This window comes from Pristiophorus japonicus, chromosome 1 (assembly GCF_044704955.1).
Source record: "Pristiophorus japonicus isolate sPriJap1 chromosome 1, sPriJap1.hap1, whole genome shotgun sequence".
Lineage (NCBI taxonomy): Eukaryota > Metazoa > Chordata > Chondrichthyes > Pristiophoridae > Pristiophorus > Pristiophorus japonicus.
The window spans coordinates 387,439,072-387,464,874 of record NC_091977.1 but is presented as its reverse complement, the minus strand read 5'-3'; the positions used below and the strand labels follow the sequence as shown (position 1 = coordinate 387,464,874).

Sequence of the window (25,803 nt, the reverse complement as noted above, 5' to 3'; positions counted from 1 at the left end):
CTCTCTTCTTAGTGGAACCATTTTCCAGCTGGCTCCAGCTCAGATCTGCTTTCTTCCTGAAGATCATAGTGCTGATTGAGACCAGAGTCCTTCCACTCTATCCAGCTGTTTGTGGGGGCTTGCTCATTTCCTACATTGCAACAGTGACTACACTTCAAAAGTACTTCATTGGCTGTAAAGTGATTTGGGATGTCCTAAGATCATTGTAGAAATGCAAGTCTTTCTTTATCATTTTGTTACCACACCTGCATGCTCTGACAATTTTGCTTACAATTTTACTTTGTTTTTTATTTTAATTGAAAAAAGTCTTCCATTTACTAAAACTTGTACAAGTAGTAATTCCTTTCTGTAACTTAAAGTATTTGATTATTCATCATAATTTCCTTTTGTAAATTTTCCTCTAGGTTCAAATCTTACCAACTGGCCACACTCTGGAGAGATAGAGTTTAATGAGGTCAGTGTACGATATGATAAGAAGCTTGATCCTGTCCTCCACAAACTGACACTAAAAATTAACCCTGGCACAAGAGTTGGAATATGTGGGCGAACAGGAAGTGGGAAGTCAAGCCTGACATTAGCCCTTCTGAGAATGATTGACAATTTTGAAGGTTTGTATTACTTCAATAAAAGTATTTTACGTTGAAAGCTTAGAGATTGGTAGTTTTTAGCATATAGAAAAGATATGTTTTAACAAAATTTAAAATGTGGAAATATGACAATCAATTGCAGATATTTGCATAATAGATATCTCTCACTAATATTTGTAAACTATACAATTTTGTACAAGATGAATGATTTGTTTAAAATGTCACAATTAATTATGAGACAGAAAGTGAAATCTATCTTAAAGACCTCTTGTATAGTGCAATATGTCTGATACTGTTTTATCATAATGGTGTGTGTGAGTGAGACAAATGCTGCAAATCAGAAGTAAAAATAGACAAGTATGTTTTGTGGGTGGGATAAAATGTGACATGATCTCAGTTGAAATAAACCTTGGGGTATTATTTGTTATTTGAGTTATCTCCCATTGTGACAAACAATGTAAGTTGACAGTAAACAGAAATAGGGATGCTGGTTTATGTCTCCAAATCAGGATGAGTTTAAATGTGCAGAAGTTATGCTGAAGAAGTATAGTACATTATGAGAAAACAATGTATCAGACATATTTCATAGGGTTGTCAACCTGGGCACTGTCTACACTGCTGCATTACAGTAAAAAAAAATCCAGTATTAAAGTATTTTAACATGTTGGGATTTATAGGTTAGTACAATGGTTAGGCCCAACCTGGAGTTTTGCACACACTTCTCATTACTGATACATGAAAGAGACATCCAGACACTAGAGGCAGGGAAGAAAAAAGCAGCAAAGCTGATCCCTAGTGTCTAACACAAGAATTATGGGCAGCTTGACTTGACAGGTTGACACTCTTCGGTCTTGCAAACAGATGTCTCTGAGGGAACTTGACAGAGATTTGTAAGATACTTAACAAGATAGCGAAATTAAACAATACTTACAGATACTACAGCGGAGCTGGATAGATAGCACAGGTTCAGGTTTGTTGAGAAATTTGAGCAAAATGTAAGGAGTCATCAACAGCTGGAACTGTGCCAGGAAGAGTGGTTTAAGCCATTTAAGGAACAGCTAGATGCAGCAAGGAAAAGAGAGTTGATATTCTAGAAAGGAAAGATCAAATAGACAGAAGACGAATCTTGGCTGTGTGCTCTAGTATAAATGGGTGGCTGCAGGTAACTGCATCTGAAGTTAATTGCAGAAAACACCATAAACAACCTGCAAATGGCATGTCAAAGATGTCAAAAAGCTTGTCTGTAATTCTACATTTTACCATAGAGGAGCTCTTAAGCTCAATCCAAATTTAGACTTTGGTCAATACATATTGATTTGGATATTCTGTTTATAAGGTGACCCAGATAGAAGATGACCCCTGCAACTTCCAGCAAAAGCCCCTTAAACAAGAGCATTATTACTGTCAAAATCAGATTTAAATTTCAGCTGCAATTCTGCAGAAGCACTTATTATAATATTAAGCTTTCCGTCCCTTCATTTTCACTGCCCTCTTCCAGTTCCCAATCTGTACTCTAGAAACTGATCTCTTGCTCACCTCTTGGCTCACTTAGTCTATTGCTTCCTGTTTATGTTGGTGCACAGCAGAGTCAGTGCTAGAAACAATTAACAGAAACATTACAATCAAATTGCCATTTTCTCTGGAGTGATCCCTACACCACTGTGGCAAGTAGAAGGCATAGGCGCTGGAGAGACAGCTGGCAAATGACGAGTCCATGCAGACACAAGAGCAGGACTAAGTCATGGGGAGATGAGCACACTCTCCAAGACTGAGCTGCAGTACCATCTGCCACATTGATTTGCATATAAGACAACTCTCCACTTCCAACCCCCATTAACCTAAATTACATGTCTTGATACTTGAGTAATACAATTAGTGCCGTATGAGGCATTGCAATGTGACTTCGAGATCTTCCTTATTAGAACAATTGTTCAAAAATCAGAATTCATATTTCTGACAAACTGTAACCAGAATCCAAATTCTTGAGCCCAATTCAGCAAAATGTACCTGATCCTATACAGATTTTTAAATTATACTTTGGGTCAGCTTTGATGTCCTTGGTAAGAAGTCAAGTTAAACTAATATTATCAATAGCTGTTAAATCAAAAGTGCTTCACGTCTTGCACAACAATTAATTCCCTCTTGAAAGTTAGTATTGAATCTGCTTCCAGCACCCTTTCGGGCAGTGCATTCCAGATCATAACAACTCACTGCGTAAAAAAAAATTCTCCTCGTCTCCTCTCTGGTTCTTTTGCCAATTATCTTAAATCTGTATCCTCTGGTTACTGACCCTCCTGGCACTGGAAACAGTATCTCCTTATATACTCTACAAAAAAAAGGCTCATAACTTTGAACACCTCTATTAATTCTCCCCTTAATCTTCTCTGCTCTAAGGAGAACAATATCAACTTCTCGAGTCCCTCCACACAACTGAATTCCCTTTTCCGTAGTATCATTCTGGTAAATCTCCTCTGTACCCTCTCCAAGCCCTTGATATCCTTGACTGTAGTAAACTACTTTCAATTGTCTCTGGATTACTCGCAATGCCACACACTGGAGCAGACGGAGAGGAAGGTTAACATTATCAAGGCTGGAGGAATGGTGTAGAATATCGGGTTTCAGATTCCTGGGACACTGGAACACTTCTGGACAAGAGATGGCTGTACAGACGAGACAACTGTGCAGACGAGATAGCCTTCAATTAAACTGGAGAGGCACCTATGTCCTTGCGTAAAGGGTAAATAGGGCAGTGGGGAAATATTTCAGCTAAAACCTTCAACAGTGAATGGTATCCTATCTAATTGTCAGGCATTCCTCATAGCCCTATATGTGCCTCCACAAGTCTGGTCGAAGAAATAATGGTCAACACCACAAGAGAAATTTTGCAAGGCTCCACTCATAGTACACATCATCATAGGCAGTCCCTCGAAATCGAGGAAGACTTGCTTCCACTCTAAAAGTGAGTTCTTAGGTGACTGTATAGTCCAATATGGGAATTACAGTCACTGTCATAGGTGAGGCAGACAGTTGTTGAAGGAAAGGGTGGGTGGGGAGTCTGGCTTGCCGCACACTCCGTCCGCTGTCTGTGCTTATTTTCTGCATGCTCTCAGCGACGAGACTCGAGGTGGTAGCGCCCTCCCGGATACTCTTCCTCCTCTTAGGGCGGTCTTTGGCCAGGGATTCCTAGGTGTTGGTGGAGATGTTGCACTTTATTAAGGAGGCTTTGAGGATGTTCTTGAAACGTTTCCTCTGCCCACCTGGGGCTCGCTTGCCGTGTAGGAGTTCCGAGTAGAATGCTTGCTTTGGGAATCTTGTGTCGGGTATGTGGACAATGTGGTCCGCCCAACGGAGCTGGTCGAGTGTGGTCAGTGCTTCAATGCTAGGGATGTTGGCCTGATCAAGAACACTGACATTGGTGCATCTATCCTCCCAGGAGATTTGCAGGATCTTGCGGAGATATCATTGGTGGTATTTCTCCAGCAATTTGAGGTGTCTACTGTATATGGTCCATGTCTCTGAGACATACAGGAGGACGGGTATCACTACAGCCCTGTAGACCATAAGCATGGTGCCAGATTTGAGGGCCTGAACTCATAGTGCATCATCATAGGCAGCCCCTCGGGGTTGAGAATGACCTGCTTCCATACTAAAAATGAGTACTCAGGTGACTGATGAAACTCATTTTAAACAGTGGAAGATACCTGTGCGTGAATTCTTTTAATGTTGTGTGGCCGTTGCACACTAGCCACCACACAAGGTCTTGGTCCAGTGGCAAGGGGATCCAAGACGACTGGAGACCAGGCTCTGCCGCATGTGCCAATACATACATACAAACTCAAACATACTTCTACTGTCCTCCTTCCTTCCTCCTTCCCACGGTACCTCTCTTTCTCTCTTTACGTGGAATTCATAGTACGCACTGTGAGCCTCACGATCTCACACCTTCGTTATTGGCCCATGCTATGCCTTCCCTTGATCTTGTCCACGCTGCTGTACCTCTGTGCTCTGACTTCTCTGCTCCCCCGTGCCTCGTCCGTCCTCTCCTCGCCCGTCAGGACTTCACCCGTCCCGACCTCCGGACCTTGCCCATCCCGACCACCGCTCCTCGTCGCTGATGACCTCCGCGTTGTTGATTCTATTGCTGCGGTGGCTAGCTTGTTTTGATTTTTCCACAGCTCCAGCCCCACACTCCAAACTCCAAACTGCTCCTCTCTTTGTTTTGGAGCGCGAGGCTGGAGCCGTGTGCAAATCAAAAAAAAGCCCGACTTCCTGGGACATTCAAAGGAGCAGTTTGGAGCATGAGGCTGGGGCTGTGGGCAAATCAAACAAAGCCCGACTTCATAGTACATACCTTGCTAGTGAGCAACATGGGCCATATAACCAGGCGGGCAGGTAATGGCACCCACTTAAAGTGGCTGCATATGGAGGCAAATATTGTTTCAAGGCTCAAATAAACGTTAAATGTTTGTCTATCTTTGCAATATCCATTGGAGGAATGTGATGGCGGAGCCCAGCATGTGAGTGCAAAAGGCAAGGCTGAAGCATTCCCCTTTAACGAGCCACGCACACAACAAAAATTAGCGGGAACATTGCTTCCATCAATTTGCTGATGATTGAGAGTAGGCTGATGGAGCAGTAATTGGCTGGATTGGATTTTTCCTGCTTTTAGTGGATGGGGCATACCTGTCCACGAAAACTCTATATCTGAATGCACAAAGCATTCGTAACAAGATAGATGAGTTGACGGCACAAATAGAAATAAATGGGTATGATCTGATTGCCATTACAGAGACATGGTTACAAGGTGACCAAAGCTGGGAACTAAATATTATGGGGTATTTGCCACTTCGCAAGGATAGGCAGAAAGGCAAAGGAGGTGGGGTAGCTCTATTAATAAAGGATGAGATCAGTGCAGTCGTAAGAAATAATATTGGCTCAGAAGATCAAGATGTAGAATCAGTTTGGGTGGAGACAAGGGAAAGAAGTCACTGGTGGGAGTGGTCTACAGGCCCCCAAACAGTAGCCACTCAGTGGCACAGAGTATAAATCAAAAAATAATGGAGGCTTGTAAGAAAGGTACAGCAATAATCATGGGCGATTTAAATCTTCGTATTGATTGGACAAATCAAATTGCAATGGTAACCTTGAGAAAGAGTTCATAGAGTGTATGCGGGATGGCTTCTTACATTGTGGAACCAACCAGGGACCAGACTATTTCAGATCTGGTAATGTGTACTGAGATTGGATTAATTAATTATCTCATAGTAAAGGATCATCTTGGAAAGAGTGATCATAGCATGGTAGAATTTCAAATTCAATTTAGGTCTCAAACTAGTGTCCTGAACTTAAATAAAGGTAATTACAAAGGTATGACGGCAGAGCTGGTTAAAGTGGACTGGAAAAATATATTAAGTAGTAAGACTGTAGAAATGGCAAACATTTAAGAGGATATTTCATAACTCTCAGCAAAGATTTATTCCAGTGAGAAGTAAAGATGCTAAGAGAAGGATGAACCATCCATGACTAACTAAGGAAGTAAACGATGGTATCAAATTGAAAACAAAGACATACAATGTTGCGAAGAATGATGGAAGGCCAGAGGATTGGGAAATGTTTAGAAACCAGCAAAGGATGACTCAAAAAAATGATAAAGACAGAGAAGATAGCATATGAGAGTAAAGTAGCAAGAAATATAAAAACAGACAATAAGAGCTTCTACACATATATAAAAAGGAAACAAGTAGCTAAAGTAAATGTTGGTCCCTTAGAGGATGGGACTGTAGAATTAATAATGGGAAACAGGGAAATGGCAGATACTTTGAACAAATATTTTGTATCGGTCTTCATTGAAAAAACATCCCAACAATTGATAATCAAGGAGCTATTGCCGGGGGTGGGGGGGGGGGGGGGGCGGCTGGTGGTACTTAAAACAATCACTTTCACTAGAGATAAAATACTAGGCAAATTAATGGGACCAAAGGTGGACAAGTCCCCTGGACCTCATGGCATGTATCCTAGGGTCTTAAAAGAAGCGCCTGCAGAAATAGTGGATGCATTGGTTGTAATCTCCCAAAATTCCCTGAATTCTGGAGAGGTTCCAGTGGACTGGAAAACCGCAAATGTAACCCCTCTATTTAAGAAAGAAGTGAGACAGAAAGCAAGAAGCTATATATCAGTTAGCCTAACATCTATCATTGGAAAATGAGTCCATCATTAAGGAAGTAGGAGCATGTCATTTAGAAAATCATAATGCAGTCAAGCAGAATCAGCATGGTATGAAAAGAAAATCATGTTTGACAAATTTGCTGGAGTTCTTTGAGGATATAATGAGCAGGGTGGATAAAGGGGGAACAGTTGATGTCGTATATTTTGATTTCCAGAAGGCTTTCGATAAGGTGCCACACAAAAGGTTACTGCACAAGATAAGAGCTCACAGGATTGGGGATAATATATTAGCGTGGATAGAGGATTGACTAACTAACAGAAACAGAGAGTCGGGATAAATGGGTCATTTTCAGGCTGGCAAACTGTAACTAATTGCCACAGGAATCAGTGCTGGGGCCTCAACTATTTACAATTTATATTCATGATTTGGATGAAGGGACTGAGTGTAACGTAGCCAAAGTTGCTGCCGATACAAAGATAGGTGGGGAAGCAAGTTGATGATGCAAAAAATCTACAAAGGGATATAGATCGGCTCAGTGAGTGGGCAAAAATTTGGCAGATGGAGTGTAATGTGGGAAAATGTGAGGTTATCCACGTTGGTAGGAAAAATAAAAAAGCAAATTATTATTTAAATAGGGAGAGATTACAAAATGCTGTGGTATAGAGGGATCTAGGGGTTCTTGTGCATGAAATGCAAAAAGTTAGCATCCAAGTAATCAGGAAGGCAAATGGAATGCTGGCCATTATTGCAAGGGGGATAGAGTATAAAAGTAGCGAAGTCCTGCTCCAACTGTACAGGGCGTTGGTAAGACCACACCTGGAGTACTGCGTACAGTTTTGGTCTCCTTATTTAAGGAAGGATATACTTGCATTGGAGGCAGTTCAGAGAAGGTTCACTAGGTTGATTCCTGAGATGAAGGAGTTGTCATATGAAGAAAGGTTGCGCCTATATTCATTAGAAGAATGAATGGTGATCTTATTGAAACATATAAGATTCTGAGGGGGCTTGACAAGGTAGATGCAGAGAGAATGTTCCCCTTCATGAGGGAATCTAGAACTAGGGGACATAGTTTCAGAATAAGGGGTCGCCCATTTAAAACAGAAATGAGGAGGAATTTCTTCTCTCAGAGGGTCGTGAATCTTTGGAATTCTCTACCCTAGAGAGCTGTGGAGGCTGGTCATTGAATATATTTAAGGTAGAGATGGACAGATTTTTGAATGATACAAGAATCAAGGGTTATGGGGAGCGGGCGGGGAACTGGAGTTGAGGCCAGGATCAGATCAGCCATGATCTTATTAAATGGTGGAGCAGGCTCGAGGGGCCAAATGGCCTATTGCTCCTATTTCTTATGTTCTTATGGGCTATTTTCCACTGTGTCAGTTAGATGCCAGTGTTGTAACTATACTGGAACAACTTGGCTAGAAGTATGGCTAGTTCTGAAGCACAAGTCTTCAGCATTGCAGCCGGGATGTTGAAGGGGCCAATAGCCTTAGCTGTATCCAGTGTGGTAAGCCATTTCTTGATATCACGTGAAGTGAATCGAATTGGCTGAAAACTGGCTTCTGTGATGGTGGGAACCTCAGGCGGAGGCCGCGATGGATCATCCACTCAGCACTTCTGGCTGAAGATGGTTTCAAATGCTTCAGCCTCATCTTTTGCAGTCACGATCTGGGCCCCGCCATCATTGAGAATGGGGATATTCATGGAACCTCCTCCTCCCGTTAAATGCTTAATTGTCCTCCACCATTCACCACTGGATGTGGCAGGAGTACAGTGCTTTGATCTGATCTGTTGATTGTGGGATCGCTTAGCTCTGTCTATAGCATGCTACTTCCACTGTTTAGCATGCAAGTCATCCTATGTTGTAGCTTCACCAGGTTGGCACCTCATTTTTAGCTGCTGCTCCTGTTATGATCATCTACACTCCTCATTGAACTAGGGTTGGTTCCCTGGCTTGTTGGCAATGGTAGAGTGAGGGATGTGCTGGGCAATGAGTTTACAGATTGTGGTGGAATACAATTCTGCTGCTGCTGATGACCCACAGCACATCATGGACGCCCAGTCTTGAGCTGCTAGATCTGTTCAGAATCTATCCCATTTAGCACGATGGTAGTGCCACACAAAATGATGGAGGGTGTCCTCAGTGTGAAGACAGGACTTCGTATCCACAAGGACTGTGCGGTGATCAAGGAGCCCATGCCATGCAGTCATCTCAGTTCACTTTTGGCTGACTGCACTGGCAGGCCAGTCATTTCTAACTCCAATTTACCAAGATCTTAAAATCAGTCCTCGTATGTGAAACTCTACTAGAGTTACGTGCAATACAACTGTCAGTGATAGAGGGCATATATAAACCTTTGCTATAGCTAATTCACTGCTTTTTGGATTGATATATAATGTTGAGAAGATGGTTGAGGAGGATTCTAGCGACGACTTTCCCAGTGGCTGATAGCAGGAAGATTCCTCTGTAGTTGCCGCAGTCGGACTTGTCCCCTTTTTAACGAGCCAAAGGTGGGCAGTGGAAATGTTTCAAGGACACCCTCAAAGCCTCCTTGGCGACATCCCCACTGACACCTGGGAGTCCCTGGCCCAAGACCACCCTAAGTGGAGGAAGTGCATCCGGGAGGGCGCTGAGCACCTCGAGTCTCAACGCCGAGAGCATGCAGAAATCAAGCACAGACAGCGGAAAGAGCGTGCGGCAAACCAGTCCCACCCACCCCTTCCCTCCGCGACTGTCTGTCCCACCTATGATAGAGTCTGTGGCTCTCGTATTGAATTGTTCAGCCACCAAAGAACTCACTTCAGTGGAAGCAAGTCTTCCTCGATTCCGAGGGACTGCCTATGATGATGATAATGTTGAGGTGAAATTGCAGTAGCTCTTCTGAGGCAGGCATAAATTTAGAGGCCTGCCTTCAGCACTGACAATACCTATAATGCCACTCCAGTCATAATCTTAGAAAAGATTTACAATTCAGCCTGTCAAATGTTGATCGTGATCAAACCTCATCCCACCACAATGTGGGACTGTGCAATGATGCTTTAACACAGTGCATAAACTGGGAACTATCTGTTTTTAAATATAGCAACCAATGTTTATGGGGTTTTGATTGACTAGTGTAGGCAAAATTTCCAATAGATTATGCACAAATTTCATAACAGCTTTCATTTTTGAAAGCTGGAATCAGCCAGATTGCACGAAACTTTTAAGAACTATAACGAATCCTTACCACACAGTATACTTTTTCCAAGTCTTTCTGTGTTCCCAGCTAAAGACTGGTAGCATAGATAGAAAAAGAGAACATCAAGCACAATCGGGTCAGAATAGAACAACAACTTACATTTATGTACAACCTTTAACATATAGAAGAACATTGCAAAGTGATCACAGAGGCATAATTAAAAAAAGGAGACTAAGCAAAAAAGGAGAGATCAGGAGGGGTGACCAATAGCAAGGTCAAAGCTGTGAGTTTTAAGGTGGGTCGAAAAGGAAGAGAGGGAAGTAGAAAGACAGAGAGGCATAGGCTTGTAATTCCAGAGCATGGGGCCCAGGCAGCTCAAAACATGGCTGCCAGTGGTGTGGTGAAGGGAGAGAAGGTTGCATAAGAGGCCATTCAGAGGAATGGAGAGTTTGGGGAAGTTGTAAGGAAGGATGAGGTTACAAAGATAGGATGGAATGAGGCCATAAAGGCATGAGAGGATGAGAATTTTAACTTTGAGGTGATGGAGGACCAGAAGTCAATGCAGGTCAGTGAGGACAGGGATGATGGGTAAGCAGAACCTGGTGTGGGACAGGATATGGGCAGCAGAGTTTTGGATCAGCTGGATTTTGGAGGGTGGTGGAAGAGAGGGTGACGAGATCATTGGAATAGACCAATTGGGGATGACAAAGGCATGGATGAGGGATTCAGCAGGAGATGGGCTGAGGTACAGGCAGAGGAAAAATGACCTCAAATGCAACAGATTTATTAGCATGATCCCTGATTTTACAAGTAGTTCAGTGGCCTGATGCAGATTCTGTTTTATAGAAGGTACCATGATTTGGTCTTCAGAGTAAGTTACATGATTCAAACTCTGAGTAAATTATGGATTCAATCCAGTAAGACCTCTGTCATCTATTAGAGCATTTCGGGACTGAAATTGCCCCTTTCTATAAGGCCCGTGGCCGCCTGAAAGCGTCGGCCACGAGTCAGTGTGGCTGCGAACTTCTTGTGGAGGGGCCGTAATTTTGAACATTGCCCTCCTTTATTATTGGAGTGGTTTGGGGGACTGCTCCACCCGTTTTCCCGCCGCTTCGTGCACATGCCAACCGCTTACCGACCAGCGGCGACCTCTTCGCGAAATTGCCCCGCGGGAAATTGCCTCCTTCTGGAATTGCCCCGTGGGAATGGCACTGCCAGCGGGACATCGGAGAGGCGGAGCGGCAGCATGGGGAGGCCTACATAAGGCCCAACAGACGTCGGGATCCAGCTGGGAGTCGGAGAGGCCAGCCGGTACACCTGCAGCAGGGAGGCAAAATAGAAGTAGAAAGAAATCGAAGGGTGACGGGGTAAGTGATTGATTGGTGAGTAATTTTTCTTTTTCTTTTCTTTATCGGTAAGTAACCTTTTAGCATTGTTGTTGACAAATTAAGTTAATCTAAGGGTTAAGTCATGGCAGGTGAGCTCGGGCACGTGTTATGCTCCTCCTGTGCTATGTGGAAAGTCAGGGACGCTTCCAGTGTCCCTGACGACTACATGTGCGGGAAGTGCATTCACCTGCAGCACCTGACAGACCGCATTGCTGCACTGGACTGCGGGTGGATTTACTATGGAGCATCTGCGATGCTGAGGATGCTGTGAATAGCACGTTTAGTGAGTTGGTCTTACCGCAGGTAAAGGTTACACAGACAGATGGGTGACCAACAGGAAGAGCAGTGCAAGGAAGGTAATGCAGGGGTCTCCTGCGCTCATCTCCCTGCAAAACAGATACACTGCTTTGGGTATTGTTGAGGGGGATGATTCATCAGGGGAGAGCAGCAGCAGCCAAGTTCATGGCACCGTAGGTGGCTCTGCTGCACAGGAGGGCAGGAAAAAGAATGGGAGAGCTCTAGTGGTAGGGGATCCTATTGTAAGGAGGATAGATAGACATTTCTGCGGCCACAACCGAGACTCCAGGATGGTATGTTGCCTCCCTGGTGCAAGGGTCAAGGATGTCTTGGAGCGGGTGCAGGACATTTTGAAGGGGGAGGGTGAACAGCGCGTTGTCGTGGTGCGTATAGGTACCAACGATATAGGTAAAAAACGGGATGAGGTCCAACAAGACGAATTTAGGGAGCTAGGAGCTAAATTAAACAGTAGGACCTCAAAAGTAGTAATCTTGGGATTGCTACCAGTGCCACGTGCTAGTCAGAGTAGGAATCACAGGATAGCTCAGATGAATACGTGGCTTGAGGAGTGGTGCAGAAGGGAGGGATTCAAATTCCTGGGACATTGAAACCGGTTCTGGGGGAGGTGGGACCAGTACAAACCAGACGGTCGGCACCTGGGCAGGACCGGAACCAATGTTCTTGGGGGAGTGTTTGCGAGTGCTGTCGGGGAGGGTTAAACTAATATGGCAGGGGGATGGGAACCTGTGCAGGGAGACAGAGGGATGTAGAATGGGAGTAGAAGCAAAAGATAGAAAGAAGAAAAGTAAAAGTGGAGGGCAGAGAAACCCAAGGCAAAAAGCAAAAAGGGCCACATTAGAGCAAAATTCTAAAGGGGCAAAGTGTGTTAAAAAGACAAGCCTGAAGGCTCTGTGCCTCAATGCGAGGAATATTCGGAATAAGGTGGACGAATTAACTGCACAGATAGCAGTTAACGGATATGATGTAATTGGCATCACGGAGACATGGCTCCAGGGTGACCAAGGCTGGGAACTCAACATCCAGGGGTATTCAACATTTAGGAAGGATAGACAGAAAGGAAAAGGAGCTTGGGTGGTGTTGCTGGTTAAAGAGGAAATTAATGCAATAGTACGGAAGGACATTAGCTTGGATGATGTGGAATCTGTATGGATAGAGCTACGGAATATCAAAGGGCAGAAAGCGCCAGTGGGAGTTGTGTACAAACCACTAAACAGTAGTAGTGAGGTTGGGGACAGTATCAAACAAGAAATTAGGGATGCACGTAATAAAGGTACAGCAATTATGGCCGACTTTAATCTACATATTGATTGGGTTAACGAAACTGGTAGCAATGTGGTGGAGAAGGATTTCCTGGAGTGTATTAGGGATGATTTTTTTAGACCAATATGTCGAGGAATCAAGTAAAGGGCTGGCCATCCTGGACTGAGTGATGTGTAATGAGAAAGGACTAATTAGCAATCTTGTTGTGCGAGGCCCCTTGGGGAAGAGTGACCATAATATGGTAGAATTCTTTATTAAGATGGAGAGTGACAGTTAATTCAGAGACTAGGGTCCTGAACTTAAGGAAAGATAACTTTGATGGTATGAGACGTGAATTGGCTAGAATAGACTGCTGAGTGATGCTTAAAGGGTTGATGGTGGATAGGCAATGGCAAACATTTAAAGATCACATGGATGAACTTCAACAATTGTACATCCCTGTCTGGAGTAAAAATAAAACGGTGAAGGTGGCTCAACCGTGACTAACAAGGGAAATTAAGGATAGTGTTAAATCCAAGGAAGAGGCATATAAATTGGCCAGAAGAAGCAGCAAACCTGAGGACTGGGAGAATTTTGTAATACAGCAGAGGAGGATAAAGGGTTTAATTAGGAGGGGGGAAATAGAGTATGCTGGGAACATAAAAATTGACTGCAAAAGCTTCTATAGATATGTGAAGAGAAAAGGATTAGTGAAAACAAACGTAGGTCCCATGCAGTCAGATTCAGGTGAATTTATAATGGGGAACAAAGAAATGGCAGACCAGTTAAACAAATACTTTGGTTCTGTCTTCACAAAGGAAGACACAAATAACCTTCTGGAAATACTAGGGAACCGAGGGTCTAGTGAGAAGGAAAAACTGAAGGAAATCCTTATTAGGCGGGAAATTGTGTTCGGGAAATTGATGAGATTGAAGGCCGATAAATCCCCGGGGCCTGATAGTCTGCATCCCAGAGTGCTTAAGGAGGTAGCCCTAGAAATAGTGGATACATTGGTGATCATTTTCCAACAGTCTATTGAATCTGCGTCGGTTCCTATGGACTGGAGGGTAGCTAATGTAACACCACTTTTTAAGAAAGGAGGGAGAGAGAAAACGGGTAATTATAGACCGGTTAGCCTGACATCAGTAGTGGGGAAAATGTTGGAATCAATTATTAAAGATGAAATAGCAGCACATTTGGAAAGCAGTGACGGGATCGGTCCAAGTCAACTTGGAATTATGAAAGAGAAATCCTGCTTGACAAATCTTCTAGAATTTTTTGAGGAGAGTGGACAAGGGAGAACCACTGGATGTGGTGTATTTGGACGTTCAAAAGGTTTTTGACAAGATCCCACACAAGAGATTGGTGTGCAAAATTAAAGCACATGGTATTGGGGGTAATGTATTGACGTGGATAGAGAACTGGTTGGCAGATAGGAAGCAGAGAGTCGGGATAAATGTGTCCTTTTCAGAATGGCAGGCAGTGACTAGTGGGGTGTCGCAGGGCTCAGTGCTGGGACCCCAGCTATTTACAATATACATTAATGATTTGGATAAGGGAATTGAGTGTAATATCTCCAAGTTTGCAGACGATATTAAGCTGGGTGGCGGTGTGAGCTGTGAGGAGGACGCTAAAAGGCTGCAGGGTGACTTGGACAGGTTAGGTGAGTGGGCAAATGAGTGGCAGATGCAGTATAATGTGGATAAATGTGAGGTTATCCACTTTGGTGGCAAAAACACGAAGGCAGAATATTATCTGAATGGCGGCAGATTAGGAAAAGGGGAGGTGCAACGAGACCTGGGTGTCATGGTACATCAGTCATTGAAAGTTGGCATGCAGGTTTTGCAGGCGGTGAAGAAGGCAAATGGTATGTTGGCCTTCATAGCTAGGGGATTTGAGTATAGGAGCAGGGAGGTCTTACTGCAGTTGTACAGGGCCTTAGTGAGGCCTCACCTGGAATATTGTGTTCAGTTTTGGTCTCCTAATCTGAGGAAGGACGTTCTTGTTATTGAGGAAATGCAGCGAAGGTTCACCAGACTGATTCCCGGGATGGCAGGATTGACATATGAGGAGAGACTGGATCGACTGGGCCTGTATTCACTGGAGTTTAGAAGGATGAGAGGGGATCTCATAGAAACATATTAAATTCTGCCGGGACTGGACAGGTTAGATGCAGGAAGAATATTCCCGATGTTGGGGAAGTCCAGAACCAGGGAACATAATCTAAGGATAAGGGGTAAGCCATTTAGGACTGAGATGAGGAGAAACTTCTTCACTCAGAGAGTTGTTAACCTGTGGAATTCCCTACCGCAGACAGTTGTAGATGCCAGTTCATTGGATACATTCAAGAGGGAGTTAGATATGGCCCTTACGGCTAAAGGGATCAACGGGTATGGAGAGAAAGCAGGAAAGACATACTGAGGTGAATGAACAGCCACGCTCTTATTGAATGGCGATGCAGGCTCGAAGGGCCGAATGGCCTACTTCTGCACCTATTTTCTATGTTTCTATGTTTTTCTCGCTGCTCGGTGCCTCCCGACAGCTTTTGCTGTCGGTACCCTTTCTGTGGCTTGGTGGCGCGGCCTCCCTTAAAGGGGAGGTGGTGTTGCCAGTGACTCCATGTTTTTTTTTGTTGGCTGACTGTCAGATCGGGCCGGCAGTTATGACCCGCTGACCCAGCCGAAACTCTCCCTGGTGGCCCAGTGTTTGCCACTAAAGTGGCTGCAGAGTTCGCAGCGGTCCTCCCCCTCACCTGATGGAGAGACATTACGACGCGTCAGTCGCGCTGATGACTTGCAGCGTCAGCCATTCCGACCCCACCGCACTTCCACCCCGCTTCAAAAAAAAGCCGAAGTGCTAATTTTTCCCGATTGGCTACCCCATGCATTGGGGTGGATGGAGCCTATCTAAAACGGTAGGTGCGACTCGTTTCGGGCGGTGGGCAAATTCGCCCTCTATAATAAGCTTTTACAAATTAACTGATAATACACATAGTGCATAATAATTTGTAGCATTCCTAGGGTTATTCTAATATGAGCTGCTCTTGGTAAATTTGCAAGGATTTCATTTGGTATCATTCCCTGTACTTCCCTGATTTGAGGCTTATGAACTATCAAAAGACAGAATAACTGGGGTATCTTCAGAGGCATTTGTTGCTGGCCCCGAACTACGCTCCTCACAAGGATCTCGCGATCCCTGTGTCGAGAACTTCGGGTTTTCTGACCTTCAGTTCAATTCAACGGACTGTAGTGGAGATCCCCTTGTTCGAACTACTGTGACGTCAACAGGCTATCTAAGCAGCCAATCAAAAGGCAGAATTCTCACAGACAGTGACGTGAGTAAGCTCTTAAAACTCAAACTTTTAAAAATAGTTAGAGAGAGAAAAAGAAAGATTGGGGTTCTTACATGGGGAAAGGCAAACCTGAAATAAAGATGGACAAACTTTTTTTTAAAACTTCTTTTCCATTTTTTGAAATGTGGCTCGGTGTCACGTTTATTGTTTTGTCTTATAACATTCCTGTGAAGCGCCTTGGGACATTTTATTATGTTAAAGGCACTCTATAAATGCAAGCTGTTGTTATTAAACCTAATTCCTTTGGTTCTAACTTTTAGTGGGGAATTTAACAGCGTATGTGGTGTACATGGATTTCCAAAAGGAATTTGTCAAAGTGCCACTTTATAGGCTTGTCAGCAAAGTTGAAGCCCATGGAATAAAAGGGACAGTGACAGAATGGATAAAAAATTGGCTAAGTGACAGGAAAAAGAGACTAGTGATGAACGGTTGTTTTTTGGACCAGAGGAAGGTATACAGTGAATGTTCCACGGAGGTCGGTACTAGGACCTCTGCTTTTCTTGATATATATTAATGACTAGGATGTGGGTGTACAGAGCACAATATCAAAATTTTCAGATGACACAAAACTTGGAAGTATGGTGAACAGTGAGGAGGATATTGAGAGACTTCAAGAGGACATAGACAGGCTGGTGGAATGGGAGGACACATGGCAGATGAAATTTAACACAGAAAAGTGCGCAGTGATATATTTTGATTGAAAGAATGAGGAGAGGAAATATAAACTAAAGGGTACAATCCTAAAGGGGGTGCATGAACAGAGAGACTGAGGGGTATATATGCATAAACCGTTGAAGGTGGCAGGGCATGTTGAGAACGTGGTTAAAAAAGCTTACAGGATCCTGAGTTTCATGAATAGAGGTATAGATGCAAAAGCGTGAAAATTATGATGAACCTGTTTAGAACACTGGGCTGGCCTCAACTGGAGAATTATGTCCAATTCTGGGCACCGCACTTTATTAAGGATATGAAGGCCTTGGAGACGGTGCAGGAAAGATTTATGAGAATGATTCCAGGGATGAGGTACTTTGATGACCCCGAGACGCAGAATGCCCACAACGTTTGGTCTGTCCTCCAGGCCTCCATAACCACTGCCTGAGAAGAGATGCTCGGTCACTCAACCAGAAAACACCAGGACTAGTTTGATGCGAATGACCAGGAGATCCAAGAGCTAATAGATCGCAAGCGCAGGGCATTTTTGAGCCTTAAGCAGCAACCCAATTCGGGAGCAGCAAAGCAGCATTACAGACAGCTTATGGCTGAGGTCCAACAAAAAAACCGGGACCTAAAGAACAGGTGGTGATGGAGAAAGCACAGGAGATACAGCAGCTGGCCGACAACCATGATGTGTGAGTATTCTTCATCGCAGTCAAGGCCACCTATGGTCCAAACACCCAAGATCCCACCCCACTGCTGGCCAAGAATGGGGAAACACGCATCAAGGACACCGAGGCAGTCAGGGCCCGCTGGAAGGAACACTTCGAAGATCTCCTCAATCGAGACTCTGTCTTTGACTCAAGTGTTCTCGACTCCATCCCGCAGCATGCTACCCAACACCACCTCAGTAAAACCCCATCACTGCACGAGGTAAAAAAAGCCATAAGACAGCTTAAGAACAACAAAGCTACGGGAGCGGATGGAATCCCCGCTGAGGCACTGAAGTATGGCGGAGAGGCACTGTTGCCGCAAATACATTACCTCATACTAGGAGATCTCAGAGATGCAGTGACTGTGACCATCTTTAAAAAGGGGACAAGTCCAACTGCGGAAACTACAGAGGAATCTCCCTGTTTCGGCCATTGGGAAAGTCGTCGCTAGAGTCCTCCTCAACCATCTTCTCCCTGTGGCTGAGGAGCACCTCCCGGAGTCACAGTGCGGATTTCGTCCCCTATGGGGCACAAGGGACATGATTTTTGCAGCGCAACTGCTGCAGGAAAAATGCAGGGAACAGCACCAGCCCTTATACATGGCCTTCTTCGATCTTACAAAGGCCTTTAACACTGTCAACACAAGGGTCTATGAAGTGTCCTCCTCTGTTTCGGATGCCCCAAGGTTCGTCACCATCCTCCGCCTGCTCCACGACGACATGCAAGCCATGATCCTTGCCAACGGATCCATTACAGACCCAATCCAAGTCCGGACCGGGGTCAAACAGGGCTGCGTCATCGCTCCAACCCTCTTCTCAATCTTCCTCGCTGCCATGCTCCACCTCACAGTCAACAAGCTCCCCGCTAGAGTGGAACTAACCTACAGAACTAGTGGGAACCTGTTCAACCTTCACCTTCTCCAGGCCAGGTCCAAGACCACCCCAACCTCTGTCGTCGAGCTACAGTACGCGGATGATGACGCTTGCGTCTGTGCACATTACAGAGGCTGAACTCCAAGTCATAGTCAACGTATTTACTGAGGCGTACGAAAGCATGGGCCTTACGCTAAACATCCGTAAGACTAGAGTCACCCACCAGCCTATCCTCGCCGCACAGCACTGCCCACCCCAGTCATCAAGATACATGACGCGGCCCTGGACAACGTGGACCATTTTCCATACCTCCGGTGCCTCTGATCAACAAGAGCAGATATTGCTGACGAGATTCAACACCACCTCCAGTGCGCCAATGCAGCCTTCAGCCGCCTGAGGAAAAGAGTGTTTGAAGACCAGGCCCTCAAATCTGCCACCAAACTCATGGTCTACAGGGCTGTAGTAATACCAGCCCTCCTGTATGGCTCAGAAACATGGACCATGTGCAGTAGACACCTCAAGTCGCTGGAGAAATACCACCAATGATGTCTCCGCAAGATCCTATAAATCCCCTGGGAGGACAGAAGCACCAACGTTAGCGTCCTCGACCAGGCCAACATCCCCAGCATTGAAGCACTGACCACACTTGATCAGCTCCGTTGGGCAGGCCACATTGTTCACTTGCCAGACACGAGACTCCCAAAGCAAGCGCTCTACTCGGAACTCCTTCACAGCAAACGAACCAAAGGTGGGCAGAGGAAACGTTTACAAGGACCCCCTCAAAGCCTCTCCGATAAAGTGTCCACTGACACCTGGGAGTCCCTGGCCAAAGACCGCCCTAAGTGGAGGAAGTGCATCCGGAGGGCGCTGAGCACCTCGAGTCCCATCACCGAGAGCATGCAGAAATCAAGCGCAGGCAGCGGAAAAAGCGTGCGGCAAACCTGTCCCACCACCCTTTCCCTCAACGACTATCTGTCCCACTTGCAACAGGGACTGTGGTTCTCATATTAGACTGTTCAACCACCTAAGGACTCATTTTTAGAGTGGAAGCAAGTCTTTTTCGATTCTGAGGGACTGCTTATGATGATGATGATTTCAGTTATATGGATAGATTGCAAATGCTGAGGTTATTCTCCTTAGAGGAGAGAAGGTTGAAAGGAAACTTGATAAAGGTGTTCAAAGTCTAAAGGGGGGTCTGGACAGAGTAGATCGAGAGGAACAGTTCCCATTGGCAGAAGGGTCAAGAACCAGAGGACACAGATTTAAGGTGATTGGCAAAAGAACCAAAGGTGAATTAAGAAAAGTCTTTGTTCACAGCGAGTGGTTAGCATCTGGAATGTACTGCCTGAAAAGGGAGTGGAGGAAGACTCAATCCCTGCTTTCAAAAGGGAGTTGGATAAGTATCTAAAAGAAAAACATTTGCAGGGCTACGGGGCAAAGGTGGGGAAGTGGGACTAGCTGAGGTGCTCTTGCAGAGAGCCGACACGGGCTCGACAGGCCAAATGCCCTCCTTCCGTGGTGTAACCATTCTGTGGGCCCAAGTTTGAACTGTTCATTAGAACGGCGCACCTCCGAACCTCGCTTTTAATTTTAGAATTAAAAGTGTGCCTAAAAAGTACCTCGCTATTCTGAACTGTCTGCAGGCCTCCATTCCAGTCGGTGCAGCGCAGCTTGAGCTGCGGGGGGGCGGAGCTATCGACGTGCTGTGTCTACATAGCCGGCATGGGGGCGGGGCTAGGGCCCAGCATGTCTGAGTGCCGGCAGCGTTGCGCATGCGCAATGGCACAGAAACATTGGTAATCGGCCATTATTAAACGGCCGAAGATATGCTGCTGCGTGATCGATTTCCCGCCCCTAGCCCCTGGCCGAACGGCCGAAGATATGCTGCTGCGTGATTTTCTTTGCTGCTGGGTGAATAATTTCCGGCCCCTGGCCAAACGGATAGACGCCACGTGCTGCAGCAGGTGAGGTACGGACTTTTATTTTTTTATTCATTGATTTTTTATTTTTTTATTAATTAATTTATTGATTGATTTATCATTTATTATTGATGGTTATTTTTAAAAGTGAAGGTGTTTAGTGCTCTCGCTTCCCTCCCTCACCCCCCCCCCCCCCCCCACCCGCCCATCTATGGCTAGCAGAGCTGATTTCTTAACTCTACACAAGGTTTTTCCTGGAGTACAAAAGTGGACACTTACTCCGTTCTCATTTAGTTTGGAGTAACTTTTCGCAGTTCAAACTTGCAAAACAGGCGTAAGTGGCTGGACACGCCCCCTTTTGAAAAAAAAACTGAACTAAAACGAAACTAAACTAACTCATTAGAACTGGAGCAAACTAAATGTGGAGAATTTCAATTTCTAGAATACTCCCAAAAAAACTAGTTGCACCAAAAAAATAGGAGCAAATCCAGTTGAAACTTGGGCCCATTGATTCTATGATACTGCTGAAGAGCTGAAGTTTTTGTCAGTTTCAATGGTTTGGCTGATTACACAGATTGCCGGCTCTGGGGGGGCATTGCAGAGTAACCTGTTTTGGGGCTGTCAATGACAGGCTGCAACTTCGGGATTTCCACTTGCGCCAAATCCCAAAGTTGCGGTCAGTTTTAAAGGTGGAATGGCGGCGAATCCCGACTGCAAATTCTGGGTCATTGTATTTAATGTCTTTACACCTATAATGTATTTAATATCTTTACACCTAGATTTCCTCTTCATCTCTTCCGTCTTTGATAATAATGCCTATTTATATTCCCAAGGTCTAATATTACATTCATTTTTAAGACAGACTTCTTGTCCAGGTTTGTAGTAAATGAGCAAACCATATTTTGTATTTGTGCACGTCTCTGGCTTTGTGATATTGTTTGTACTGGGTTACTTCTTTCTACACCCTCATGCAAGATGTTTATCCAGATTCTGTTTGTTAATTGAACAGTTAATTCTGATAGTCTTTATCATTGCAGGCTGTATAAAGATTGATGGATTAGATATTTCCTCTGTCACATTGGACCATTTAAGGAAAGCAATCTCAATAATTCCCCAGGATCCTATTCTGTTCAGTGGCACTATCAGGTAAATCATGCAGAGCAGTTGCAAAGGTATCACAAGACACACAAGAAAACAGTCATAAAATTACAATTTATTCTTGACCAACTTGCTGAAATACACCAAATGTTCTCATTAATATCTAGATTTAATCTGGACCCAGAGTCGGTGCACAGTGATGAAGAAGTGTGGGAAACGCTGGAAATTGCGCAGTTGAAACCTTTGGTAAGTGATTGGCTTGTCTGGTAAAATGGTGTTGCTGTACAGCAAAGGTGTATGTAAGTTTTTTCTCTGCTGTTTTTCATCTAATCTCTGCATGAATATTTTATCCAGAAGTGTGCTAAATATTTTGAAAGGGTGAGATTAAACGGAATTCATTTTCTGAATTGCTAGAAGAAAATTGCCACTATTTCTGCAATAAATGTTATTTATTCCTACATAAATTTGGACTTGAGTTTTTCTAGTAAAAGTGACTGCGAGGGTGGACACTGTTGCCATAAACTGTTTTGTGTGGAGACTGATCAGCCTTGCCCATAGAACATACCTGAGTTCAAATATTCCCACAAACATAGAATCATCCAATTATAGAATTTTACAGCACAAAATGAGGCCATTCAGCCCACTTTTGCCTGTGCCAGCTCTCTGAAAGAGCTGTCTACATGGTTTCATTCCCCTGGTCTTCCCCATACTCTTGTAAACCTTTTTTATTGATCCACTTACCATTAAAAGCTATTATGGATTCTCTTAAGCTCTCCATTCATTTAGTGATGATCTTAAATTACTGATTCGCAAACCAGTAGAAATATTTATTCCCTTATCGAAACCCGTCATAATTTTGTTCATCTCTATTATACCTCCTCTTGGCCTACTTTTTTTTTTAATTCATTCTTGGGAGATGGGCAGCAACAAGGGCACTATTTATTGCCCATCCCTAATTGCCCTAGGTAAGGTACTGGTGAGTCTTCTTGAACCACTGCAGTCTGTGTAATATAGGTACTCCCAAAGTGCTGTTAGGTAGGGAGTTCTAGGATTTTGACCTAACAACGATGAAGTAACGGTGATATATGTCCAAGTTGGGATGGTGTGTAACTTGGAGGGGATCTTAGAGATGTTGGTGCACCAGCTGACTTTGTCCTTTTAGGTGATGGAAGTCAGTGTGGGCGATGCTGTCGAAGAAGCCTTGGCAAGTTGCAGTGCATCCTGTAGATAGTACACTGCGCAGCCACAATGTACTGGTGGTGGGGCGCCGATCAAGCAAACTGATTTGTCCAGGATAATGTTGAGCTTCTTGCATGTTCTTGGAGCTACAACCATCCAGGCAAATGAAGAGCATTCCATCACACACTTGACTTGTGTCTTGTAGGTGGTACAGAGGTGTTGGGGAGTCAGGAGGTGAGTCAGTTGCTATATAATACCTGCTTTAGTAACCACGGCATTTATATGGCTGGTCCAAATAAGCTTGTGGTCAATGGTGACCCCCAGGATATTGATAATAGGGGATTCAACGATGGTAGTACCATTGAATGTCATGGGGAGGTGGTTAAAGTATCTCTTGTTGGAGATGGTCATTGCCTGGCACTTGTGTGGCACGAATGTTATTTACCACTTATCAGCCCAAGCCTAGATATTGTCCAGGTCTTACTTATCTGAGGAATTGCGAATGGAACTGATCACTGTGCAATCATCAGCAAACAGCCCAATTTCTAACCTTATGACGGAGGGCGTGTATTGATAAAGCAGCTGAAGATAGTTGGACCTAGGACGCTGCCTAAGGAACTCTTGTAGCAACGTCCTGGGCTGGAGATGATTGTCCTCCAACAACCACAACTATCTTCCTTTGTGCTACATATGATTCCAGCTACTGGAGAGTTTTCCCCCTGATTCCAGTTGTTTTCACTTTTATTAGGGCTCCTTTGTGCTACACTGAACAAATGCTGCCATGCTGCCGAGGGCAGTCACTCTCACCTCACCTCTGGAATTCAGCTCTTTTGTCCGTGTTTGGGCCAAGGCTGTAATGAAGTCTGGAGCTGGGAGGTCCTTGTGGAACCCAAACTGAGCATCAATGAGCTGATTATTGGTGAATAAGTGCCACTTGATAGCACTGTTGACTACTCTTTCCATCACTTTGCTGATGATTGAGAGTAGACTGGTAGGACGTTAATTGACAGGGTTAGATTTGTCCTGCTTTTTGTGGACAGGACATACCTGGGCAAATTTCTGCATTGTCAGATAGATGCCAATATTATACTGATTAACTTGGCTTGAGATGCAACTAGTTCTGGAGCACAGGTCCTAAGCAATGCAGCTGGGATATTTTCTGAGCCCATAGCCTTTACTGCGTACAGTGAAATAAGCCATTTCTTGATATTACGTGGAGTGATTAGTCCCAGTTTCTCCTCCGAACTAAAGCTCTTATTGTTGATATCATCTTAGTAAATCTCTTCTGCACCCTCACCTTGGCCTTGATATCCTTCCCAAAGTATGTGCCCAAATTGGACACAATATTGTAACTGTGGCCAAACCAATGATTTGTAAAGGATTATCATTACCTCTTTGCTTTTGTATTTAATATCCCTATTTTTAAAACCTGGCATTCCATGTGTTTTTTAAGAGCTTCATCAACATATCCTCTCACTTTTAAAGATTTTTATATCTGAACTCCTAAGCCTCTCTGCATATCTACAGAATATGAAAGATTTGATCTCCTTTGCAGAATTTTAACACTCTTTCTCCCTCCCCCCACCCCCTGGATGGGAGCCCAGCATCTGGCACTACAACTCTAATGTGTTATTAGGCTTCGAATCAACATGTAATTTCCATGTTAATTTCCAGAGTTCTTTTCATGAGCAATGAGGACCAGTCAACAATACAAGCAGTTGTGAGTGTTGCAATGTCAAATATATCTTCTTTTCAGACCTGGATAATGAACTATTTTCAGATGCACTTGTGAAATTTGATGCTGAAAAATATAGGGACCATAATAATGTAGCTTTATTTAGAGCCTCAAAAATGCTGTACTAAGTATTTCTGCATTCTGCACGTACTCAGTTTAGGTCTTTTTGAACAATTGCAAGATTGGTGGTGATGTAGGTCATTGAACACCTTTCTGTTAATGGCTAGATTGCAGCTGCCTGATTCTTTTTGCTTTAAAACTTCAGCCCCCATAAGGAAGCAACCTTCATCAACCATTTTTGGGATGTATTCAAACAAGACTCTAAACATAGAAACATAGAAACATAGAAAATAGGTGCAGGAGTAGGCCATTCGGCCCTTCTAGCCTGCACCGCCATTCAATGAGTTCATGGCTGAACATTCAACTTCAGTACCCCATTCCTGCTTTCTCGCCATACCCCTTGATCCCCCTAGTAGTAAGGACCTCATCTAACTCCTTTTTGAATATATTTAGTGAATTGGCCTCAACAACTTTCTGTGGTAGAGAATTCCACAGGTTCACCACTCTCTGGGTGAAGAAGTTCCTCCGCATCTCGGTCCTAAATGGCTTACCCCTTATCCTTAGACTGTGACCTCTGGTTCTGGACTTCCCCAACATTGGGAACATTCTTCCTGCATCTAACCTGTCTAACCCCGTCAGAATTTTAAATGTTTCTATGAGGTCCCCTCTCATTCTTCTGAACTCCAGTGAATACAAGCCCAGTTGATCCAGTCTTTCTTGATAGGTCAGTCCCGCCATCCCGGGAATCAGTCTGGTGAACCTTCGCTGCACTCCCTCAATAGCAAGAATGTCCTTCCTCAGGTTAGGAGACCAAAACTGTACACAATACTCCAGGTGTGGCCTCACCAATGCCCTGTACAACTGTAGTAAAGATTTTTTTTAAGTCATATATAGATCACCCTAAGCCTTTTTATAATGCTCTTCAACGTGGAATTCAAAATATTTCTTTTAAACTACCATGTAGTGAAGTGAATATTTTACTTTTTGTAGCTAAGAAGATAAAGTTTCTCCTTGACAGGTCTTGGAGGAAGTTCTACCAAAATCGGTAATAGCACTGTCAGAGACTTTCCATTTGTCATGTATGCACATGTATAAAGAATGTAGGCTTTACTTCACCAACACATCTGTTGTAGAGTGAGAGATACTTGTACAGACCAAGCAAGACCCTAGAGCAACAGTCAGCATTTTCCTAATGAGCAGTTGAAATGAAAATGTATGTGATTTATACATACAAGTTGTCTTTCAATATAGATTTCACACAAGTTCTAACCAACGATTAAAGTGAAGATAAAAAGCCATATCTATTAGCAAAACATTGTGCACTCTGTCACCTACAGCAATAAA

The 25,803-nt window shown here is 44.1% G+C and overlaps 1 protein-coding gene across 6 annotated transcripts in view; it reads left to right on the top strand.

Annotated features, from left to right (window-relative positions):
- LOC139274170 (ATP-binding cassette sub-family C member 9-like) overlaps positions 1 to 25,803 on the top strand; it is a 343,814-nt gene that overhangs the window by 301,712 nt on the left and 16,299 nt on the right. For all 6 annotated transcript variants that reach the window (XM_070891221.1, XM_070891210.1, XM_070891227.1 and 3 more), the window contains 3 exons: positions 405 to 608; positions 21,425 to 21,533; positions 21,653 to 21,731. In XM_070891221.1, coding sequence (XP_070747322.1) covers positions 405 to 608; positions 21,425 to 21,533; positions 21,653 to 21,731 — 392 coding nt within the window. The remainder of the gene's footprint in view (positions 1 to 404; positions 609 to 21,424; positions 21,534 to 21,652; positions 21,732 to 25,803) is intronic.